General features: G+C 41.6%; 1 protein-coding gene across 4 annotated transcripts in view; it reads right to left on the reverse strand.

Annotated features, from left to right (window-relative positions):
- Window positions 1-247: 247 nt before the first annotated feature.
- LOC120931576 (golgin subfamily B member 1-like) overlaps window positions 248-19,331 on the reverse strand; it is a 64,255-nt gene continuing 45,171 nt past the window's right edge. For all 4 annotated transcript variants that reach the window (XM_040343158.1, XM_040343156.1, XM_040343154.1 and 1 more), the window contains exons 9-16: window positions 13,505-18,543; window positions 11,601-13,389; window positions 11,344-11,487; window positions 9,088-9,219; window positions 8,840-8,934; window positions 4,272-4,397; window positions 3,837-3,930; window positions 248-1,568 (exon numbers count right to left, since the gene is read on the reverse strand). In XM_040343158.1, coding sequence (XP_040199092.1) covers window positions 1,437-1,568; window positions 3,837-3,930; window positions 4,272-4,397; window positions 8,840-8,934; window positions 9,088-9,219; window positions 11,344-11,487; window positions 11,601-13,389; window positions 13,505-18,543 — 7,551 coding nt within the window. In that variant the 3' untranslated portion in view covers window positions 248-1,436. The remainder of the gene's footprint in view (window positions 1,569-3,836; window positions 3,931-4,271; window positions 4,398-8,839; window positions 8,935-9,087; window positions 9,220-11,343; window positions 11,488-11,600; window positions 13,390-13,504; window positions 18,544-19,331) is intronic.

The raw sequence follows: 19,331 nt of genomic DNA on the forward strand, positions 1-19,331 counted from the left end.
GTGCTGTATACAGCCTCAGCATACAGCACTGAATTCCAGCAGTGGGACAGGTATGAATGAATACAAAGCTTCCTCTGATCGCCTGAGGCTGAGATAGAGACATCATAAGAGGCATGGAGGAGCTCAGCTATGAGGAAAGATTAGAAGAACTACATTTATTCTCTCTTGAGAAGAGGAGAATTAGGGGGGATATGATCCACATGTACAAATATATAAGGGGTCCATATAGTGAACTTGGTGTTGAGTTATTCACTTTACGGTCAACACTGAGGACAAGGGGGCACTCTTTACGTCTTGGACCAGCTTGATCGAAAACAACTATTTAAAGTTCAATGAAACATGGAGTTAGGCTTGAGTCACTTTCGCCAGTGGAGGCCTTAGTTGTTATGAGTTTTTATTTGGATCATTTTCTAGAGTCATTAGGGGAAATAAATTCCAGAGGCTGTTCCATATTTCTTTAGTTCCCCAATTTAAAAAATGAAGCCTGGATGTACATAGAGCTAAAGCCGACTATACAAATCGAATTGCACTACTACAACTATGCAGTGCAAGGGGCTGCCTGATTTCATACAAATTGAAAGGATTGCTTAGGTTTGTCCTCATATCTCAAAGTTGGTTTTTGCACAGAGATTTTACAATCCGCTTGTATAGGGTAGGGCAGCTTTAGGCTCCCTAAAAGGCAATAATAGCCAATTACACATCTACATGGTTCTGTAAGTTCCTGATGTAGAAAGTCATGATGATATGAAAAAATTCTGTGCAAATTACACAAAAGCAAAAGAAAAAAACCCACAAGTGGAAAAAAAAAAAAATCAAATAGCAATTTTAGGGAAACATACAGGAATGAAATATTACAAATGCACACAAGCAATACCGCGCATTAGCAATAATAAATACAAACTCTTTCCAAAGGTTATTTTAGAAAGAGAAAACAGTAACTGGTAATATATAAATATGCAACATTCTTATTAAACAGAATATTTACAGGTTTACACAACCTCTCCCTCCCAATTTAGCACAATCAAAGTGAGGACATAAAATTTCTATAGAATAAACATTATTTCTGAGATCACAGAGAGAACTGAACCAGCCTAAGAGTTGTGGAAAAGGCAACAAAGGTGAACTGGGTTAGAGGTCTATGCTTGCCATCCGTCAAAAAAGTTGAAAACCTTTTCAAGGCATGCTGACTTTTAGAAAGCGGTGTGTTGCATCCAGTGATGCTGCTGACATCATCTTCAGAATGTATAGTGCTGGAGTCCTGAGTACAAGATATGATGCCGTTCCACACTTTCCGTGAAGACACAACTAAGATAAGAATAGTAATCTCTTGGTGCTAGTCATGGCTTCAACTCATTTCCCAACTATGTTCAGCATGAGGGCTGGAATGGTGCTCTTCAACTCCAATGTCATCACTTTCGTGGTAAAAGCATATATTCTTACAGATGCCCAGTTAGGCATAAGAATAGTAGTGCATGAATAAGTAATAGATACAAAGAAGCCAGCAAGGGGGTTTTGGTGCGAGAGCAGAACACAAGCCGCAGTAGTCTTTTTAGTGGTGAGCTTCTTGCCTGAAACGAAAAATGCCATTGAATGATTACAAGATTGTTGGAGAGAGGTACTGGGTACCTATATGTTCCTATAAGTTTTTAGTGAGACAATGGGGGTCATTTACTAAAGGCAAATCCACTTTGCACTACAAGTGCAAACTACAAGTGCAAAAGTGCACTTGAAATTGCAGTCGTTGTAGATCCGAGGGGGACATGCAAGAAAAAAAAAAAAAACAGCATTTTAGCTTGCATATGATTGGATAATGAAATCAGCAGAGCTTCACCTCATTTCAGATCTACCCCTCAGATTTACAGCGACTGCACTTCCAAGTGCACTGTATCCTTTAAACATTACCTCTTAGTTTGGTTTTAAAACAGAATTTTAGCCCAACACAAAGTATGCTTAATGTCCCTCCCCTCTCCTGTTTCCTAACCTGTGAAAGAGATGAGTATACTTTTATTTATTTTTAGTCCGCTCTGGTCTGCTCATGTAATCCGCTGTGTCAGTAAACGGTGGCTGCAGAGGAGAGGAGGGAGTACTCAACAACAGTGGGGAATTTCAATAGCTGCGACATCACTCATAGGCTCCCCTATCAAAGTCGTTGTTTGGCACTCCCTCCTCTCCACTGCAGCCACTGCTCACTGACATGGTGACTGACTAAAGTGATTTTCAGCTTCCTGGGAGACACCCCCCCCCCCCCCCCCCAAGTATGGCATATGACAGGGGTGTCCAAATGCAGTCCACAGGCCAGCTGTAGCTTTTTGCTTGCCTTCATCCAGCCCTTAGGGCACTATATTTTTCAGTGATACAAGGCACTATTCCACCAAAGATGGTGCACTAGTCCTCCCACTGACATCAACAATGAGGTAATATTTGTCCCACCGACACCAGAGATGGGGCACTATTCTTCCCACTGATGCCAATGATGTAGATATTTTACTCTCACTGACCACCAAGTCAGGCCCAGATTCACAGAGTGTGGGCGCACATTACGCCGCCGTAGAGTAACCAATGTACGCTACGCTACGCCAACGCAGCGCAGAGAGGCAAGCAATGCATTCAGCAAGCCAGTGCTCCCAACGCTGCGCCAGCGTGGGATTCGAAGGCGTACGCCAGCGTAGGTGGAAGTGGGCGTGACCCATGCAAATGATGGGCCGAGCACCAGACAGATACGCATCACGAACTGCGCATGCGCCGTGACGTGGACGCATCCCCCTGCGCCTGCTCACAACCACGTCGGAACAACAGCCTAAACTACGCTGGATCACTGCGTACGGCGTGAACGTAAACCTACGCCCAGCCAGACACACGTCCAACGTAAAATACGCCGGCTTGTGTTCCCCGATGCAGACCTTTGCATGTCTGCTGCTGAGTTGCACCTCCTTTATGGGGAATAACTTTACGCCGGACGTACAACTTACGCGCACCTCGCGTAGCCTGCGTCGGGCGCACGCAGGTTCGTGAATCGCTGCATTTCCCTCATTTGCATGTTTGAATGGCTAATCAATGGGAGCGGCACCTTGCACCCAGCCTAAATGTGCGCCCACCCTACACCGGCGTAAGCAAGCGGCGGGGTGTAGCTTCGTTTTAGGCACATATCTGTTTGTGGGTCTGGCGCACAGATACGACGGCGCACATTTGCACTTATGTCGGCGTAACTTGTTATACGTCGGCATAAGTGCTTTGTGAATCTGGGCCTAAGTTTACTACCACTAAAGCCAGGGCATTTTCTACTCCCACTGGCTACAGTCAAGCCCCCCTAAAGCTGGACCAATGTCACTATGGCAAAATATCTACACCTAGAATTCTTCTTTAAAGAAAATCTGCGCAGATACAAAATATGGGAGCATCAATTGCTTACTTAATTTCTGGCTTTGCTACCAAGTAAGTCAATGACCCGGAACTAGTATGAAGGACCGGAATATGGTCTTGACTGGCTACATTGCTCAGGTCAGTGATTCACTTGTTAGGGAAGTCTAGATCAGCACAAAGCCCTAGAGAATGCACCATTATGGGGGAAAAAAAGCAATAATGGCATCTCTCATGTATCTATCCTCCCCTTTAAGAATGGAGCCCTGTTATTTGACATTTCTGTTTCAGGTCAATACCAAAGTAATTAAACCATTAAGTCAGCCAAACATAATATTTTCAGGAGAAATCAGCCATTGCAGTAGAGTTGGAGAATGTCTGATAATAGCAAAAAGTACAAATGAAACAAAAGGTAACAGAAAACTGTAATAAACCTTTATCTGGGCAAGCTGTTTAAAAGCAAAATTTGGCTTGTTCACCTTAACATTTGGTACATCATGTGGCTCCATTAGCAATGACAGCTCATGTGGTGCAACAGGTTCCTCACGGACTGACCAATCCTGTGAACCCAACCTACATAGGAAGAAAAAAAAATCATGTTATTCCCCTAATTCAACTACATTTAGCTCACTGCAAACCACGACAGCAAAAACATTGGGCTTTGTTTTTATCAGATATGAAAGAAAACATCTATCGCTTACCAACACACACACACAAGAAAAAAAAAAAGAAAGACCATCAAACAATCATGAAGGCAAATAACACAGTACTTAAAAAGAGAGAGATTTAGATCAATAAAGCAGGGTACACTTTGTGCTTAACACCCCATAATCAAGACTACTTTAGACCACGCTGACCTTGCCTGTCCTGAGCAAAATTCTCTTTAGATGGTCTAGGCCAGCGGTCTTACTCACCTGTTTATATTTTCTTCCAATTCCTGTATCTTGTCCTCTGCTCTTTGACGTTCCTCCCTCAGCTGTTGCTCAAGGACTGACCTGACATGTTCATGTTCATTACTCTGTTGCTTCAGTTCCAGATATCTATTCAGAAAGAAGGGAATTTTTTTTAAACAAAAAATAAGTGTGGCATTTCAGGGATTACTGGTATGGCATTGAAAAAACACCTCTAACATAATGCCAGTTTTGGGGTTCAGGATGTGTTAATTTTATGGGTTAGTGTAAAGGTCCCTTTTGAGACACAGGTTTGCAGTTGTTTTTTTTTTTTTTTAATTAAGTGCAAAAAAAAAAAAAAAAAAATGTAAATAAAAAACGGTGAAGCAAAATAAGGGTCATTGCCCATTAATGCAGCCTAATCAGTGCCCATCTGCAGCCTTGCCATTGCCATGAATGCAGCCTCTCCATTGCCATGAATGCAGCCTGATCGATTGTCCATCTGCAACCTCAGAGGGAAGGGGGGGGGGGGGGCGGGATGAGCACCAACAGATTACATACAGGAGAATTTACAGAGCAGCCTCTTTAATAAAATTTCTCCCGCCTCCTATGATAGACAGAGGAGTCGTCCAATGGCAGCCCAGGAGACGGGACTTCCTATTACAGACGTCACTGAGTAAACAGGAGATTCTACTGTATGTAATTTGACAGCACTCGTTCCCCCTCTCCCTGTCCCCTCCGAGGCAGCGTCGATAAATACAGTATATAACCAAATTACAAGGGGGGCCACACTAAACTGGAACGGGGGCCGCAATTGGCCCTCGGGCCGGACTTTGGACATGCCTAGTCTAGCAGGTGGATTGACAGGGTCCTTATGAATCTTTGGGAGAGTGTATATGGTTGGTATACGACTAAAACTAGGTACCAAGTACGTTTTTTATTTTTTAGTTATTACGCTTATCCTCTATGTAATTTCTCCTTGGTTGACCCAATGAAGGAGCTGATGGCGTGTGGGGTTTTTCTCAATCTGGAGGGATTCCACCATCCCTGCTCCCTGGGATGCTGGAAGGCACAAGGTGGTCAGCCCCTTCACAGTCGCCCCCTCCCCCCGTTGTCCCCTGAAGACAAAGAGGTGGTCGCACAATTATTTTTGGTATGATGGGAGATTTTAAATTCATAAAAAAAAAAAAAGTGGCGATGGGCGCAAAAGCCTTGCCAACCTCTTGATGGGTAAGTGGGAGGAGAAGTTCATATTTGCCCATAGGGGAGATGAACTTCTATTTTACATTGACGACCTATTCTTAATTTGGGTGGGTTCCGAACTGTCGTTAATTGAATTTATGAATTATATTAATATGAACTGTAACAATATTAAATTGGATTATCAGTGGAGCAAAAAATCAGGTCAATTATCTAGATGTGACTGTGATTAGACAGACAGTCTAACCAGCTGGCTACTAAGGTTTATTTTAAGCCTCCAGACCACAATAGTTACCTTCCTATATATAGTGGTCATCATCCCATATGGTTAAGGAACATTCCAAAAGGACAATTTATGTGGGTTAGAAGGAATTGTACGCAGGATTCAGATTTTTTTGGCACAATCTTAAAAATTGATTTGTGGAGAAAGGTTACAGAGCTGACCACTTGGATGGGGTGATCGAACTGGTGGGACAAACCTCTCAGGAATCTTGTCTGATTGATAAAGGGGAAATTAGAGATGATAAACGTGAATGGGGATTTATTAGTAATTACGATTCTCAGTTCAGAGAGGTGGAAAGTATTTTTTTTAAATACTGGGGAATATTGAGCATGGGCAAGGTACTCAATAAGTCCCTTCCCATGTTTTAATTTACAGAAAAGGGCCCTCTTTTGGAGACAGGGTGGTAAAAAAGTTGCTAGACTCACCAGTTAACCCTCAAATGTTTTGAGACAGAGCAGGCTTTTATGCCTGTAGAAAATGTAAAGCGTGCCAACTCTTACCAAGTTAATACGCATGTTAGGGGATTAACCAGTTTTCGATCCACAGGGAATGGCAGAGAGTTCGATATTAGAGAATTTATTTCAGGCAATTACACTCATGTGGTATATGCCCTTCAGTGCCCATTTGGGTTAATGTACATTAGCTGCACTAAAAGAACATTAGGTAAATGTGTGTCGGAACATATTGGCATAGGATATAAAGACCATAGTGTCTCCCTACATTTTAGACGTAAACATAACAGAGACGCTTCTGGCCTTATATTTTGGGATATTGATAAATTGAATCCCACTTGGAGAAGATCTTATGCCGCGTACACACGATCGGTTAAACCGATGAGAATGGTCTGATGGACCGTTTTCATCGGTCAAAACCGATCGTGTGTGGGCACCATTGGTTAAAAAAAAGCCAACTAGTTTTAAATTTAACCGATGGATTCCTAACCGATAGAACAAAACCGATCGTTAGTAGGCACGACCATCTGTTAAAAATCCACACATGCTCAGAAGTCGACGCATGCTTGGATGCATTGAACTTTTTTTTCCAACACGTCGTCATGTTTTACGTCACCGCGTTCTGACACAATCGTTTTTTTAACCGATGGTGTGTAGGCACGACTGACCATCAGTCAGCTTCATCGGTCCCAATCACAGGGAGCTGTGATCAGTGTCCCGTCACTAGGAAGAATGGGGAAATGCTTGTTTACATCAGAATTTCCCTGTTCTTACTCTTCGTGAGATGATCGCAGGTATTTATCGAGTCCGCAGGACTCGCAGTTGGACTCACTGAGCTTGCGGCAGGCGTGCGTGCCCACAATGCTGCATCTTTAAGGGGACGTACAGGTACGTCCATCTGCCCAGCCGTGTCATTGTGCCGACGTATATCGTCGTGCACTGGTCCTTAAGTGGTTACATTTTCAAAATAAGTGTAATGAAAGAGTAAAAATTTTGGGAATGCAGAGAGAAAAAAAAATATACACACACACACCGTATTTATCGGCGTATAACACACACCCCGATTTAACAGAGGTTTCAGGAGAAAAATAAACCACTTTGAAGCAAAAAGCAAAATAATGGTCAGTGTTCATCTGCAGCCTGTGTGTCCATCTGCAGCCTCGCCATCTCCTCGTACAGCCGCCATCTCCTGTTCACGCGGCATCAGCAGTCACATGCACAGTCCCGCCTCCATCGGCATTGGACCAGCTCCTGTGATTGACAGAACACTGGTCCAATGCCGGTGCTGGAGGCAGGACTGTGTGCGTGATGTCAGAGCCGAGTAAACAGGAGATTACGGCTCGGTGAATTTCGGCGGCACTCGTTCCCCTCCGAGTCTGAGGTGCACTATCGGTGTATAACACCCCCCCGTGATTTTCCCCCTATTTTCAGGGGGGAAAAGTGTGTGTTATACGCTGATAAATACGGTATATATTTATTTATTTATTTATTAAGCCTTAACCTGCTCTCACCCCTCAAAACCTGCAGCAAGAATCAGAGGGCTGCCCTTCTAAAAATACTAACTAAATGGATATCTCTGGATTGAATACTTTCCGAGTCAACGTTTCAGAGCAAGAAAACAGATTCAAAACTCAGAGAAGTCAGTGCTCTTGGTCTTTATACTTGTTCCAGGTAAGAGCCTAATAGTATAGAAGCCATCAGATTGCAAGACAAGCCAAGAAGCTAGCATTTTCAGAAAGACATGTCAAGCAGTGGCAATCTCCATATTTCTTTCATGGCAGGTTCTCTTCAACGTGGTTTAAACCCTTACATATATCCAGTGAAGTGACTGACCTCAGTTGATACACAGAGATTAAACAGATCCTTCTACATAAGTTGTGCCTGTTTATTTGCAGCCCTTTCCGCTCTACATCCGTTCAAAGTGTTGAATTTTAAAGCTTGTTGGAGTTTAGAAAAAAAGGGAGTGGAGAGGTGAAGTTACACTCCGCAGAGTTCAGTAAGGAGAGCTTGGAGAGCCGATTGGACACTTAGTGCTTCTAATTGAGACAAGTACACACTATAGAGGAATGTGCTTTGTTCATATTTCATGTCTGAGGTTTACAACCACTTTAACCTTAAAAGTACAATTCCTGCCTAACACGGTCTTAAAAATGTCCCCTCCCCCTTTTGTTACCTACATGCAAACTAACCTGTGTAAAAAATAAATAAAATGGTATACTTACCTATTTTTAGTCAGTCAGCGGTGGCTGCAGGGGAGAGGAGGGAGCACCAACAATGGCTGGGACATAGGAGCCTATGAGTGATGTCACTGCTCCCGGATTTTCCAAGCCATTGTTGAGCTCCCTCTCCCCTCCCCTGCAGCCATCCCTCACAGTGATGTGCAGGTCTATTCACAAAAAGGTATGGCAGGATACAGATCAGTGTGGATTTACTAAACTAGAGTCAATATTTGAATAAGACAATCAAGTGGCGCTTGAGCTGCTATTTAAAAAAGGTATGTGCGGGAACTGGTGGTTACTTTAATGAGCTTTGTTTAAGGAGCAGATCTAAAATAATATAAAAAAGGGCAAGTTGCAATATCACAAATAAGGTATATATTAGTAACTGTAAAGGTTATTAAGGCTATCACAGAGTAAAAGGGCAGAAATATAACTAACCTTTGCTGAAGCTCCACGAGTTGTCTATCGGCTTCAGTTTGGGGTTCCTTCCTTTCTTGTGGGGCTCCAGGTGCCGAATCACTCAGTAAAGTATCCTACAGAAAGAATCACAATCTTAATTTAAAGGAAAAAAAATTAAGGAAAGGGAAAAGCCAACTGCAAAACACAAACTATTTACATTGTCTTTTTTGTAATGTTTCTGCCAAATCCAGCTTTATTAATAATTGGGTAGTTGCGTCTATTCTTACCGAACTTTTGGGATGCATTTCATGCAGCTGTCGCTCAAGGGATGAACACCGGTTGATAGCATCTCTAAGACTTTGGTTGTTATCATTCAGCTGGAGAGATAAAGAACTTTTCTCTTCGAATATCTGAGAAAGCTGCAGAAATACAATTAGATGAAGTTAAAGCTGAACTGTTACTGTCTAAAGAATGCCATATCATGTCTCTGAACAATTCTAAAACACAAATCTGGGATAATATTAAACCCCCTCCAAGAGCTCTCCATCTAATTGCCGGGATAAAAAAAAAAAAAAAAAAAAACTCCCTAAACCCTCATTTTACTTAGGGTGTGGTCATGTGATCATCCAGCTCATTGCCCCCCCCCCCCTCTGTTTACTTACTGCTAGGGTCTTTCTTGGGATTGTCCCTTTCACTAACTGTGTGATATGGACAATTCCAGCTGGCTGGGATGCAGAGGGGGCCTTTCAAAATCCAAGAGAGATCCAACGGTGAGAAAAAGAGGAGTGAAGGGGAAGGAATGGTGAGGGTTAACATGCAGAGCTGGACAAGCAGTCCTAGCAATTGGAAACAGCATAATTGAGGGACCTGGATGGGGGGACTCAGGTGAGTATATTAAATGTAAAGTTTACCTTTAAAAAAAAAAAAGCACAGATTTGTGTTCTTCAGTGGATCCTGGGTACAATGTCATGCTCCTGCACTCACTGCCTGCAGCTCTGTTGCCCGTACATCTTTTTGGACTTTCTGTTACAGAGCTGTAGGCAGTGTCAATGGACGACGAGCATGATTAGCATGCACAAGGTGTACTGAGAACTGCAAGCTGTCTGCCCCAGTGGTAGACAGGACTTTTTTCATTCACAGATTCCGGTTAATGAATGACGCAGTTGTGCTTGTGTAGCCCTGCACAGCGGGTGTGGGAAGAGGATCCCCACCCGCTGTCACGGGGGGGGGGGGGTTAGGAGTATGTTCCAAACTATATATATATATATATATATATATATATATATATATATATATATATATATATATATATATATATATATATATATATATATATATATATATATATTATAGATTTTGCTCCCTTTTTCTTTCAATTTTAACTGCCTCGCATTGATTGACCTTGGAATTTATCCATATGTGCTCTTATGGGAGGTCATCTCTGTTCTCAGACCTTTACATGGAGCTATTTTTGTCTAGAGAGTAAGTGATTTGATATTTTTTTATATTTGTAATAGTGTTATTAGTTTTACAGGTTTAAAGCTTAACCTTTTACTAGCTTTCATAGCTGCTAAAAAAAAAATTCCGGTTAAAGCGGATGTGTGCTGAAAAAAAAATATTAAAAGCCAGCAGCTACAAATACTGCAGCTGCTGACTTTTAATATTAGGACACTTACCTGTCCTGGAGTCCAGCGCTGGCGATCGCTCGTCACTCTGCTGCTCCCCCGCCATCCACAGTGGAGGGAACCAGGAAGTGAAGCGCTCTGGCTTTACTGCCCGGTTCCCTACGGCGCATGCGCGAGTCACGCTGCGCCTGCCGATTGGCTCCCGCTGTGTACTGGGAGCCGAGTGTTCCCAGCACACAACAGGGGTGGGGGTCGATCGGGAGGGGACGTCATGCCCGCAGTCTGCCCGAGACTGTTGTGGCCGGAAGTGGGTGAAAATACCTGTCTTTAGACAGGTATCTACACCCCCCTCCCCCCTGAAAGGTGTCAAATGTGACACCGGAGGAGGGGAGGGTTCCGATCAGCGTGAGTTCCACTTTAGGGTGGAGCTCCGCTTTAAGCTCTCTGCCTGCAGAATGGGAATACAGGCACTGATCTGGGGGGGGGGGGGGGGGGAAAGGATTCAACAAAGCATCCCTTGCAAATTTAGTAACAACTGCGACAGTTTATGATAGATGGGCACACTGTTCTATCTCACAGAAGCTGCTGAACACATTGGCTGCAGCCATTTGAAGGATGGAAACTACCAGTGAATTCAAATACAAATCCTCTGAACCCACACTTACCTATGTATCTTCTGCAGTCCCCTGACATAGATCACAGTCTACTCTGTACCTTGTTTTCAAATTATTTTCTATGTCAGGAACTGTGTTGTGCTGAAATAGCTGAGCAGCACTTGCTCTAAAATTTCACAGCTAGTTCTGTGAGTCCTGAGTCCTTAGCGAACTATCATGGAAAAGGCTTTGCAGAAAAAAAAAAAAAAAAAAAAAAAAAAACACAGATACATTCGCATTAATGTCCTAGTGCTTTTACACTAACCTTAACATTGAGCTGTTGTATCATTAGTTCTTTTTGGTGTACTTGACCGAGTGCGTCACAGAGTTCAGTGTGTAGGTTCTGCATTTCTGCCTGTGTGCTCTGAAGGTCTCCCATTAGTAAACGGTTGGAATGATCACTGGAGGTCTGAAAGATACACTGCCCTTTGTTACTATGATTATATAATATAATATACTATTTTACAACCAAACAGGGGACACTTTTTTTGACACCAAAGACAATTTTATCGAAGGAAATACCTTGTTGTCTTTTTGGTATGAGCTCTGCAGAGTCCTCTCCATTTCCCTAGGTGGTGTCTTCAAGCTACTTTGCAATCTATCGCGATCCTCCTGCAGACTTCCCATTGCTTTGGACATATTGCGAAGCTGCATTTGTGAACCCTGAAAATCAGCGGTCACTCTACGGATTTCTTCCTCTCGCACCTGCAAGCTGGACATAGGCTCTTTCAGTTGAATTTGTATCCGTTGTTGTTCCTCTTTGCTTTCTGATAGCATGAAATTAAGGTTATCCCTTTCTGTTTTTACTAAGCCAAGCTCTTCATTCAGGTTAAGAAATTCTTTAAATTGGTCCTGCAAGCTCTTAATTTCTTCTTGAGCAATATCATGACTGTCTTGCAAAGATCTCATGGATCCTCCAAATGCTTGTATCTGAGCTTTAAGAGAAGCATTTTCTTCATAAGCAACTAGCAGCCTCTGCTCTGCATCCATGAGATCCCTTGCTAGTTCTGCTACTCGTTCTTCTGCTGTCTCGGTCTCGTTACGCATAATGCCAGTATCATGCTGTATGCTCTGGAGCTTCTTATTCAAGTCATCCTCTGCATGGCGCACTCGCTCCTCAGCCTTTGCTTGTATGCAAACAGCTTCTTCTTTGATGCTTTCCAATTCTTTTTTCACTTGCAGTAGCTCTTCCTTCAGGATTTGCACTTCATGTTCCTCCTGTGTAAGCTGATTTCTAAGTGCCTCATTCTCGTTTTTAAGCTGTGAGATATCACGTGTCAGACTATCAACCTGTTCTAGACTTCTGTGTTTTTCCTTCTTTGTTTCATCTAACTCCTGCTGCAGAGCATCCCGCTGTCCCTTTTCCTGATTTAGCAGCAGCTCCTGGTTATTCTGTTCAAGGCGCAACTTTTCAATCTCCTGTAATTTTTCCCCCAATAACTGCTTAAGTTGTGAATCCTTCAGTGAGATCACCTCTTTTAAGTCTTCCCGGTAGCGAGCTAGCTGAGCATTTAATTTAGCATTCTGTGCATTTAGGTCATCAGTGCGGCTTCGAAGGTATCTTAACTCTTCGCGGAGCTTGTTGCTTTCTGCTGCTGCCTCTTGAATGAGGCCATCTTTAGCAAGAATTGCATCAAGATGTCTTTGCTCCAATTGCTGATAATCGCTCAAAACCCGTTCTCTCTCCTCCTGTAAAGAGCACATAGATTTAGTGAATGCCTGTAACTGCGCCTTACTTCGGTCAGACTCTTCCTGGTTGGCTTTTAGTTGAGTTTTCAGTTCTTCTAATTTTCCTTGCATGTGTTTCCTATCCTTTTCAGCTTCTTCTAATCTCTCTTCTAAAGCTTTGCACTGAATTGCATGCAGTTCATTTACCTCTCCCACAGCTACACTGACTGCTTCATCACAAGCACCTAGCAACCGCACAACATCTCGCTCTTTCTGTTCCAGCTCTACATGCAGCTGTTCTGTTAAAGATTTGGAAGCCTGCAGGTCACTTTGAGTCTGCTCATTTTGAAGCTTCAAGTCTTGAACTTCTGCCTCTAACCTTTGTACGGTTTCCAGCAAATTCTTATTTTCGTTGTGAAACTGTGTCACCTCTATGTTCAGACTCTCCAATTGGTTTAGCCTATCTTTTGCTTCCTGGCTTTGCATTTTTAGCTCTTCCTGGCAGGCATGATGAATCTTCTGTTCTTCTTCCAGACAGGAAGAAAGAATCGATTTTTCTTCCAGCAGAGAATCTCTTGCTTCAACAAGACTCTCTACCTCGGTCTGCCCAGCCGTGACCAGTTCTTCATTTTCTAACTGTAGCCTGAAATAAAGAAAGACAAAATGGGACTGAAATATAAGAGGTTTTTGACAGGTTATTTAGATAAAATAGGCATGGAAAAAAAATCTAGTCAACTTTTAGTTAAACAACTTCTTACCTGCTCACGTGACCCTTGAGTTCATCAATTTGAGATGTGACCTGCAGAAGCTCATTTTTAAGATCCATGCATAGTTTCTCTTTATCACGTATCTCATCATCCTTTTTCTGCAATTCGTCATTAAATTTCTCATTCCACACTTTGGAATCCTCTATAACACGGTCTCTATCATCTTGCAAAGAACACATGCTACGAGTGAACGCTGCAAGCTTTGCTATGTTTTGATTCAGATTTCCTTGCATAGCTTTTATTTCTTGGTTCTTCTCTTCAAAATGGCCCTGTAGGCGCTTAATGGATCCTTCAAGCTGTTCTTTGTCTTGCTGTAGCAAGCTTATCTTCGCATGCAAGTTTGCCATTTCTTTAACATGTTTTACCCTCTCCTCTTCAAGTTTCTTTTCCATATCTTCTTCTTTTCTTTTAAAAAAAAGTGTAGTGTTCTCTGTAATTATTCGTATTTCCTTCTTGATCTTTACATTTTCAGCCAAAATTCTTGCAGATTCACTCTGAGTGTCATCAAGTAACACACGAAGCGATGTTTGCTCAGCCTCTGCCTTCTTTGTGTCTGCCACAGCTTTTGCTACTCTATCGCTGAAGGCAACCCTTTCGTTCTCGCACTCACTGTGCACAATTTCCAGGGCTTTAAAAGTTCTTTCTAACCGGCTGATTGCTTCTTGATATTGTATGCAGTCTTTTTGTAGTTGTCTTACTTCCTGCTGCTTTTCCTTGAGCAATTCCTGTAGCTCTTTTGACTGGGTCATCTTGCCTTTTTCACCTTGATGTACCGATTTTAACTTTTCCACAAATTCTTTATGAACCTCAGATATGGCTTCAGCTTTCTGTCTCTCCATCTGTCTTTTTTCCTCTTCTAGTTGGAGTTGAAGGTTTTCCAACTCTTGCTTCAAACTTTCATTTTTAATCTGCAAGTCCACAGCATCTTGCTGGAAGTTTCCAATGCTTCCGTTGAGCTCAGCCATTTGATTCATCAACCTCTCTTCCAACTCATCCTTCTCAGTTTCCAAGGCTTGCTTCTGCTTATTAACTTCATCTAGGTCATTAACAGCAACTTGATATTTATTTTTCAGATCTGAAAAGTCTTTCTCCATTTTATTATTCATATCTTGTGATCCGCTTAACAGAGTGTCTGATCTTAGCTTTTCTTCCTGAAATTCATTTATAATTGTATTCATTTTCTCAATTTCATTTTCTTTGGCCTTCATACGGGTTTCTAACTTTTCAATAACTTCTTCAAGTTGTGACATTTTCTTCAAGGTTGCTTGTTGTTTTTCATCATTTTCTGTAAGCAAATCTAAAGTAGCCACTCTTTCATCAACAACCAGTTTATCATCAGGAACTGAATGCATTAGTTCAATAGCTTTAGTTTTGCTGACAACTTCCTTTTCTAGTATCTCAGTGCTGCGCTCTTCTAGAACTTTTTGCAAATCTAATTCAACACTGTGCAGTTGGAGCTTCAGCGTTTCGGTTTCCTTAGTGAAATTTTCCTTTTCAGACTGAGCCAGTTCCAGTTCTGATTTTAGGACATTGTTTTCGGATTGGACCCTTGTTAGCTCTTCTTTAACCGCCACATTTTCTTGTAAATAATTCGATTTCTGCACCTCTGTTGCCTTCTGCAATTCTACTCTCAATCTATCATTTTCTTCTTCAAGTTCAAGTATTTTTTGCTGTTTTGATTTGGCAAATTTTCTCATCTTTTCCTTCATATTTTCTATCTCCAGTTGTGATTCTTCCAGTTGGCTCTCTACATCTTTCTTTTCAACCTCAACACGTTTCATCTTCGTAAATAATTCTTGCTTCTCTTGTTTCACCATTTCCACTGCACGCTTCATTCGATCAGTTTCATCACTAACATTTTCATATGACTGCAGTAATGTCTCATACTCTTTTTGAAGGTCAGTCAGCTTGTCTTGCCATTCAGATGCCTTTAAGTCATGTGACATTTTCAAGGTGTCCAACTCTTTATTCAAGTCTTCTTTGTCTTTTGTAATTCCTACTAATGCCAACTTCAGGCTTTCACAGGAAGCTTCAAGGTTTTGATTTTCCAATAAGCATTTATCTATTTCCATTATCAGTTTACCTCGTTCTTCTTTGTGGGCAAATAACGTATTCAGTAAAGTTTCTTTTTCTAGGTTCAGTTCACTTACTGATCCCTCTGCAACTTGTAGTCTATTCGCTAAATCTTCCTTTTGAGTTCTCATAGTCGTCAACTCTAACTTCAAAGCCTTACTTTCTTTCAGTGCATCTTTTCTGGAGATCAATGCAGCCTGAAGCTTTCGCTGAAGTTGCTGTTTTCCTTTTTCTCCTTCAACTTCATCTTCTTGTTTTTGTTGTACTTCTTGAACTTTAACTTCAAGTTTTTTGCAATGTTCCTCATGATCTTTGGCTTGAAGCTCCATCTGAGATTTTAGAGACAAAATTGTATCATCTTTTTCTGAAACAAGGTCATTAGCATTCTTAAGAGCTATATTGCTTTCTTCCAGCTCCTGGTGAAGTTGTCCAACCTCTTCTTTTTTATGCGTTAGTTCATCTTTTATTTTCTCAATTGTTAATTCCTGTAGATCAGATATTTCTTGTTTGCTATTTTCCAGCTCTGTTTTAAAAACAGAAGATTGTGTTTCTAAAACCAAACACTTGTCTTTTTCTTGTTGTAGCTGTGTAGTCAAATGGTCTATGGTATCGTGTAGATATGAAATCTCCTCAAAGCGTTCATCAAGTTTCTCTTCCAATTGCAAGGCTTTTAACTCCAATTCATTTTTCTGAGACTGAAAGAGATCCAACTGTGTTTTATAGCTGTCCAGTGTCAGATCTGTAGAAGGAGATTTGTGAACTAAGAGGTCTTCAACCTTTCCTGGTAAAAAGTCTACCCATTCCTCTCTCCAGTTAGACTTTTCAGAACTGTCTTGTGAGGCACACACAGACATCAAGCCCTCTGCTCCATGGGAAGAGTCACTACACAGTTGGTCTACTGGATAAGGTATTTCTGTTTGCATTGCTCGTTCTTCAAGAATCATGGCAGAATCTGAATCTGATTTTTGGTTCCTCTGTATTTTTTCAAGATTTTCTTGCAAGAGATGAAACTCTTCTTTCTGTTGTTTTAGCTGTTCACGGTGGTGCCGATCTTTCTCTTGTGCCTTTTTAATGGTGTCCCTGCGAGAGTTCAAAGCCTCTTGGACTTTTTTTTGGAGGTTTTCCTTTTCTTGCTCAAGTTGTGTTATTCTATTTTCAAGCTGTAATACCATATTGACTTTCTCTTCTGTATTTAATTGATTGGATGGACTATCTGGCTTTTCAGATGCCATTCTATCTACCTGTTCAACATGTTTGGATTTACCTCTTAATTCGTCAATCAAAATTTGAAGCTGTTCATTAGCCAAACCTTTTTCAGATAGCGCTTTCTTTAAATGTTCTAGTTCAGATTCAAGACTGACTACTTGTTTAAGAAGCTCCTCCTCTGTGTCTTGTTTGCATACCACTTCCTCTTCAGATTTTAGGCTACTATTTTGTAAAGAGACCATCTCTTCAGGATCCAAAACTTTTTCAGCTTTATGTTTTTCTAGATCTTGTTCCAATTTTGATACTTTTTTAGTCAATTCCTTTCTGCTAACTAGTGCTGCCTGCAACTTTCTTTTAAGCTGCTCGATCTCTTTCTTCTGATGCTCTACTTGAATATGCAGTTCCTCCTTCTCTTTTAATCCTACCTCACAATCATCTTCCGATTTAAAATATTTTAGCTGTTGTTCCAATTCACATTTTTCTTTCTGCAAGCAATTAACATCATTCAGGCTACTCTGGTGTTTTTCAGTCAAGAATTGCAACTGCTGATCATAATTTTGCCTTTGGTTTTCAACTTGGATATGCAGTTCCTCAAGTTCCTTCTGTTTTTTCTGGAATTCACTTCTCTGGTCTTCCATTTGGACGTGTAACACTTCTTTTTCACCTTGAACAGACTTGAGAATTTCTTGACTGTGCGTGTAACTAGAGGACACATTTTCCAGTTTACTTTTTACCTCCTCAAATTCTGTCTGAATAGATTGCATCATCTCTTGAAGGCCAGACTTCTCTTGAGTAAGTATATCTCTTTGAAGGTTTAGCTCTGCGTTGTCTCTCTTTAGGGTCTCCAGTGATTCTTCCCCTTTTCCACTTTGTTGGACAACTGATCTCAGGTGCTCTTTTAGGGACTTTATCTCTTGAACCATGGAAAACTTTTCTTCATTTAGAAGAACCATCTTATCAGAAAAACTATGGCTGACTTCCTCAATCTGCTGTTCCTTTTCCGTTGATGAAAGTTGTAGGATTTCTAGCTCTGCAGACTTTTGCGAAAGTTGCTCTTGAAGAGACACTATGTCACGTTCATTAGCTGCTAGTGCCTCACACAGTCTTTCTTCTTTATTTTGGCTAAGAATTAGCAGCTCATTTAGGCTCTCAATGCTTTTCTTCCTCTCTTCCAACTGGTTTTCCAGTATCCTTGATAAAGAATTCTGCTCAGAGAGCAGCAGATTCATATTATCCAGGTCTTTTTGTAATGCAGTAACCTTTACATCTTTGGACTTTGATTCATTTTCTAAACTATTTACTTGTTCTGCCAGTATATTTTGACTTTCATAGTCAGGCACGTCCTGTTTTTCTAAAACAGAAGGTTCCAGCTCATACTGAGAAAGCCTTTCTGATGGTCTCTGCTCTTGTATGACAGTTTGAAGCTTTAAAGTTATAGCATCCTTCTCAGATGTCACAACCTCCAACTGGCATATTAGTTCCTTCACCTGCTCTTTCAGGGATCGGATGTCAGAATCTCTGCATTCCTCCAAATTGCGGCCTTCCTCTAAATTCTCTGTTAACGTAGTATGATCTGTCTCTTGTTCCACCTTCAGTTGTTCTTTTAACTGATTTATTTCTTCCTGAGTATCTACTAGGTCCAACATAAGGATGGACAGCTGCTTTTCCTTTATGTCTTCCATCACAACATCAACAACTACCTCCTGGGATACAGAATGAGACTGAACTTCCAATACAGATGAGTGCAGCATCTAAATTAGGCAAAAGTGTAATCATTATTGGAGGGAGAAGGATAATGCTCTAGACAACTTACTGTTTGCATTACAAAATCAAGTGCCAAATATAAAGTATACAATATAAACCTCAGTTAAAAAGACTATAAAAAGGTCTGTAGGTTTTGTACCTTTTTATAATTAATGGAACAGATTGTTTCCCCCAGGAAAGTTTGGAAATTAGAATGCTTCTGCCACAATACAAGAATGTTCCAGCTGTCTATTATAAGTGTTTTCTATTACTCTAGATTTTAAAGCATGGACAAACATGGGGTAAAATGCCACTCAAAACTGACCCAGTGCTTCAGATGCAAATATGGAGGTGTATGGCTTCAGCCAGCGCTGCTCCAGCCACCAGACATGTTTCGCCTCGCCTACCAGGGCTTGGGGACAGAGGTGGGATGCCTGCTCCCACTTTCTGAATACTGGTATGGACACCTGTTATCCACCAGCTTTGAGTGGCACTCCAAGTCTACACGTTTTACCTCTTATCTGCTGATTGGGCTTCTAAGGACATGCTGCCCACACAAACATCAGCAGCAGGATAGCAACAGGAGCTCAGATCGGCGCATGCTCCTAGCAGTAGGACGTGTGGCTCATAGCTCCAGGCAGGCAGGTTCACCCAGCTTCCCTGCATCCAGCCTCTAAAACTCTGCCTCGCATACACCGGTCTATGGTCCCTGACACAGTCTTTCTTGCAGCCCTCCCCTACCCACAATAACCTACCCCAGCTACCTCAGCCGCATCTGTCACCTATTCCGCGCCGC

This window comes from Rana temporaria, chromosome 3 (assembly GCF_905171775.1).
Source record: "Rana temporaria chromosome 3, aRanTem1.1, whole genome shotgun sequence".
NCBI classification, from domain to species: Eukaryota; Metazoa; Chordata; class Amphibia; order Anura; family Ranidae; genus Rana; species Rana temporaria.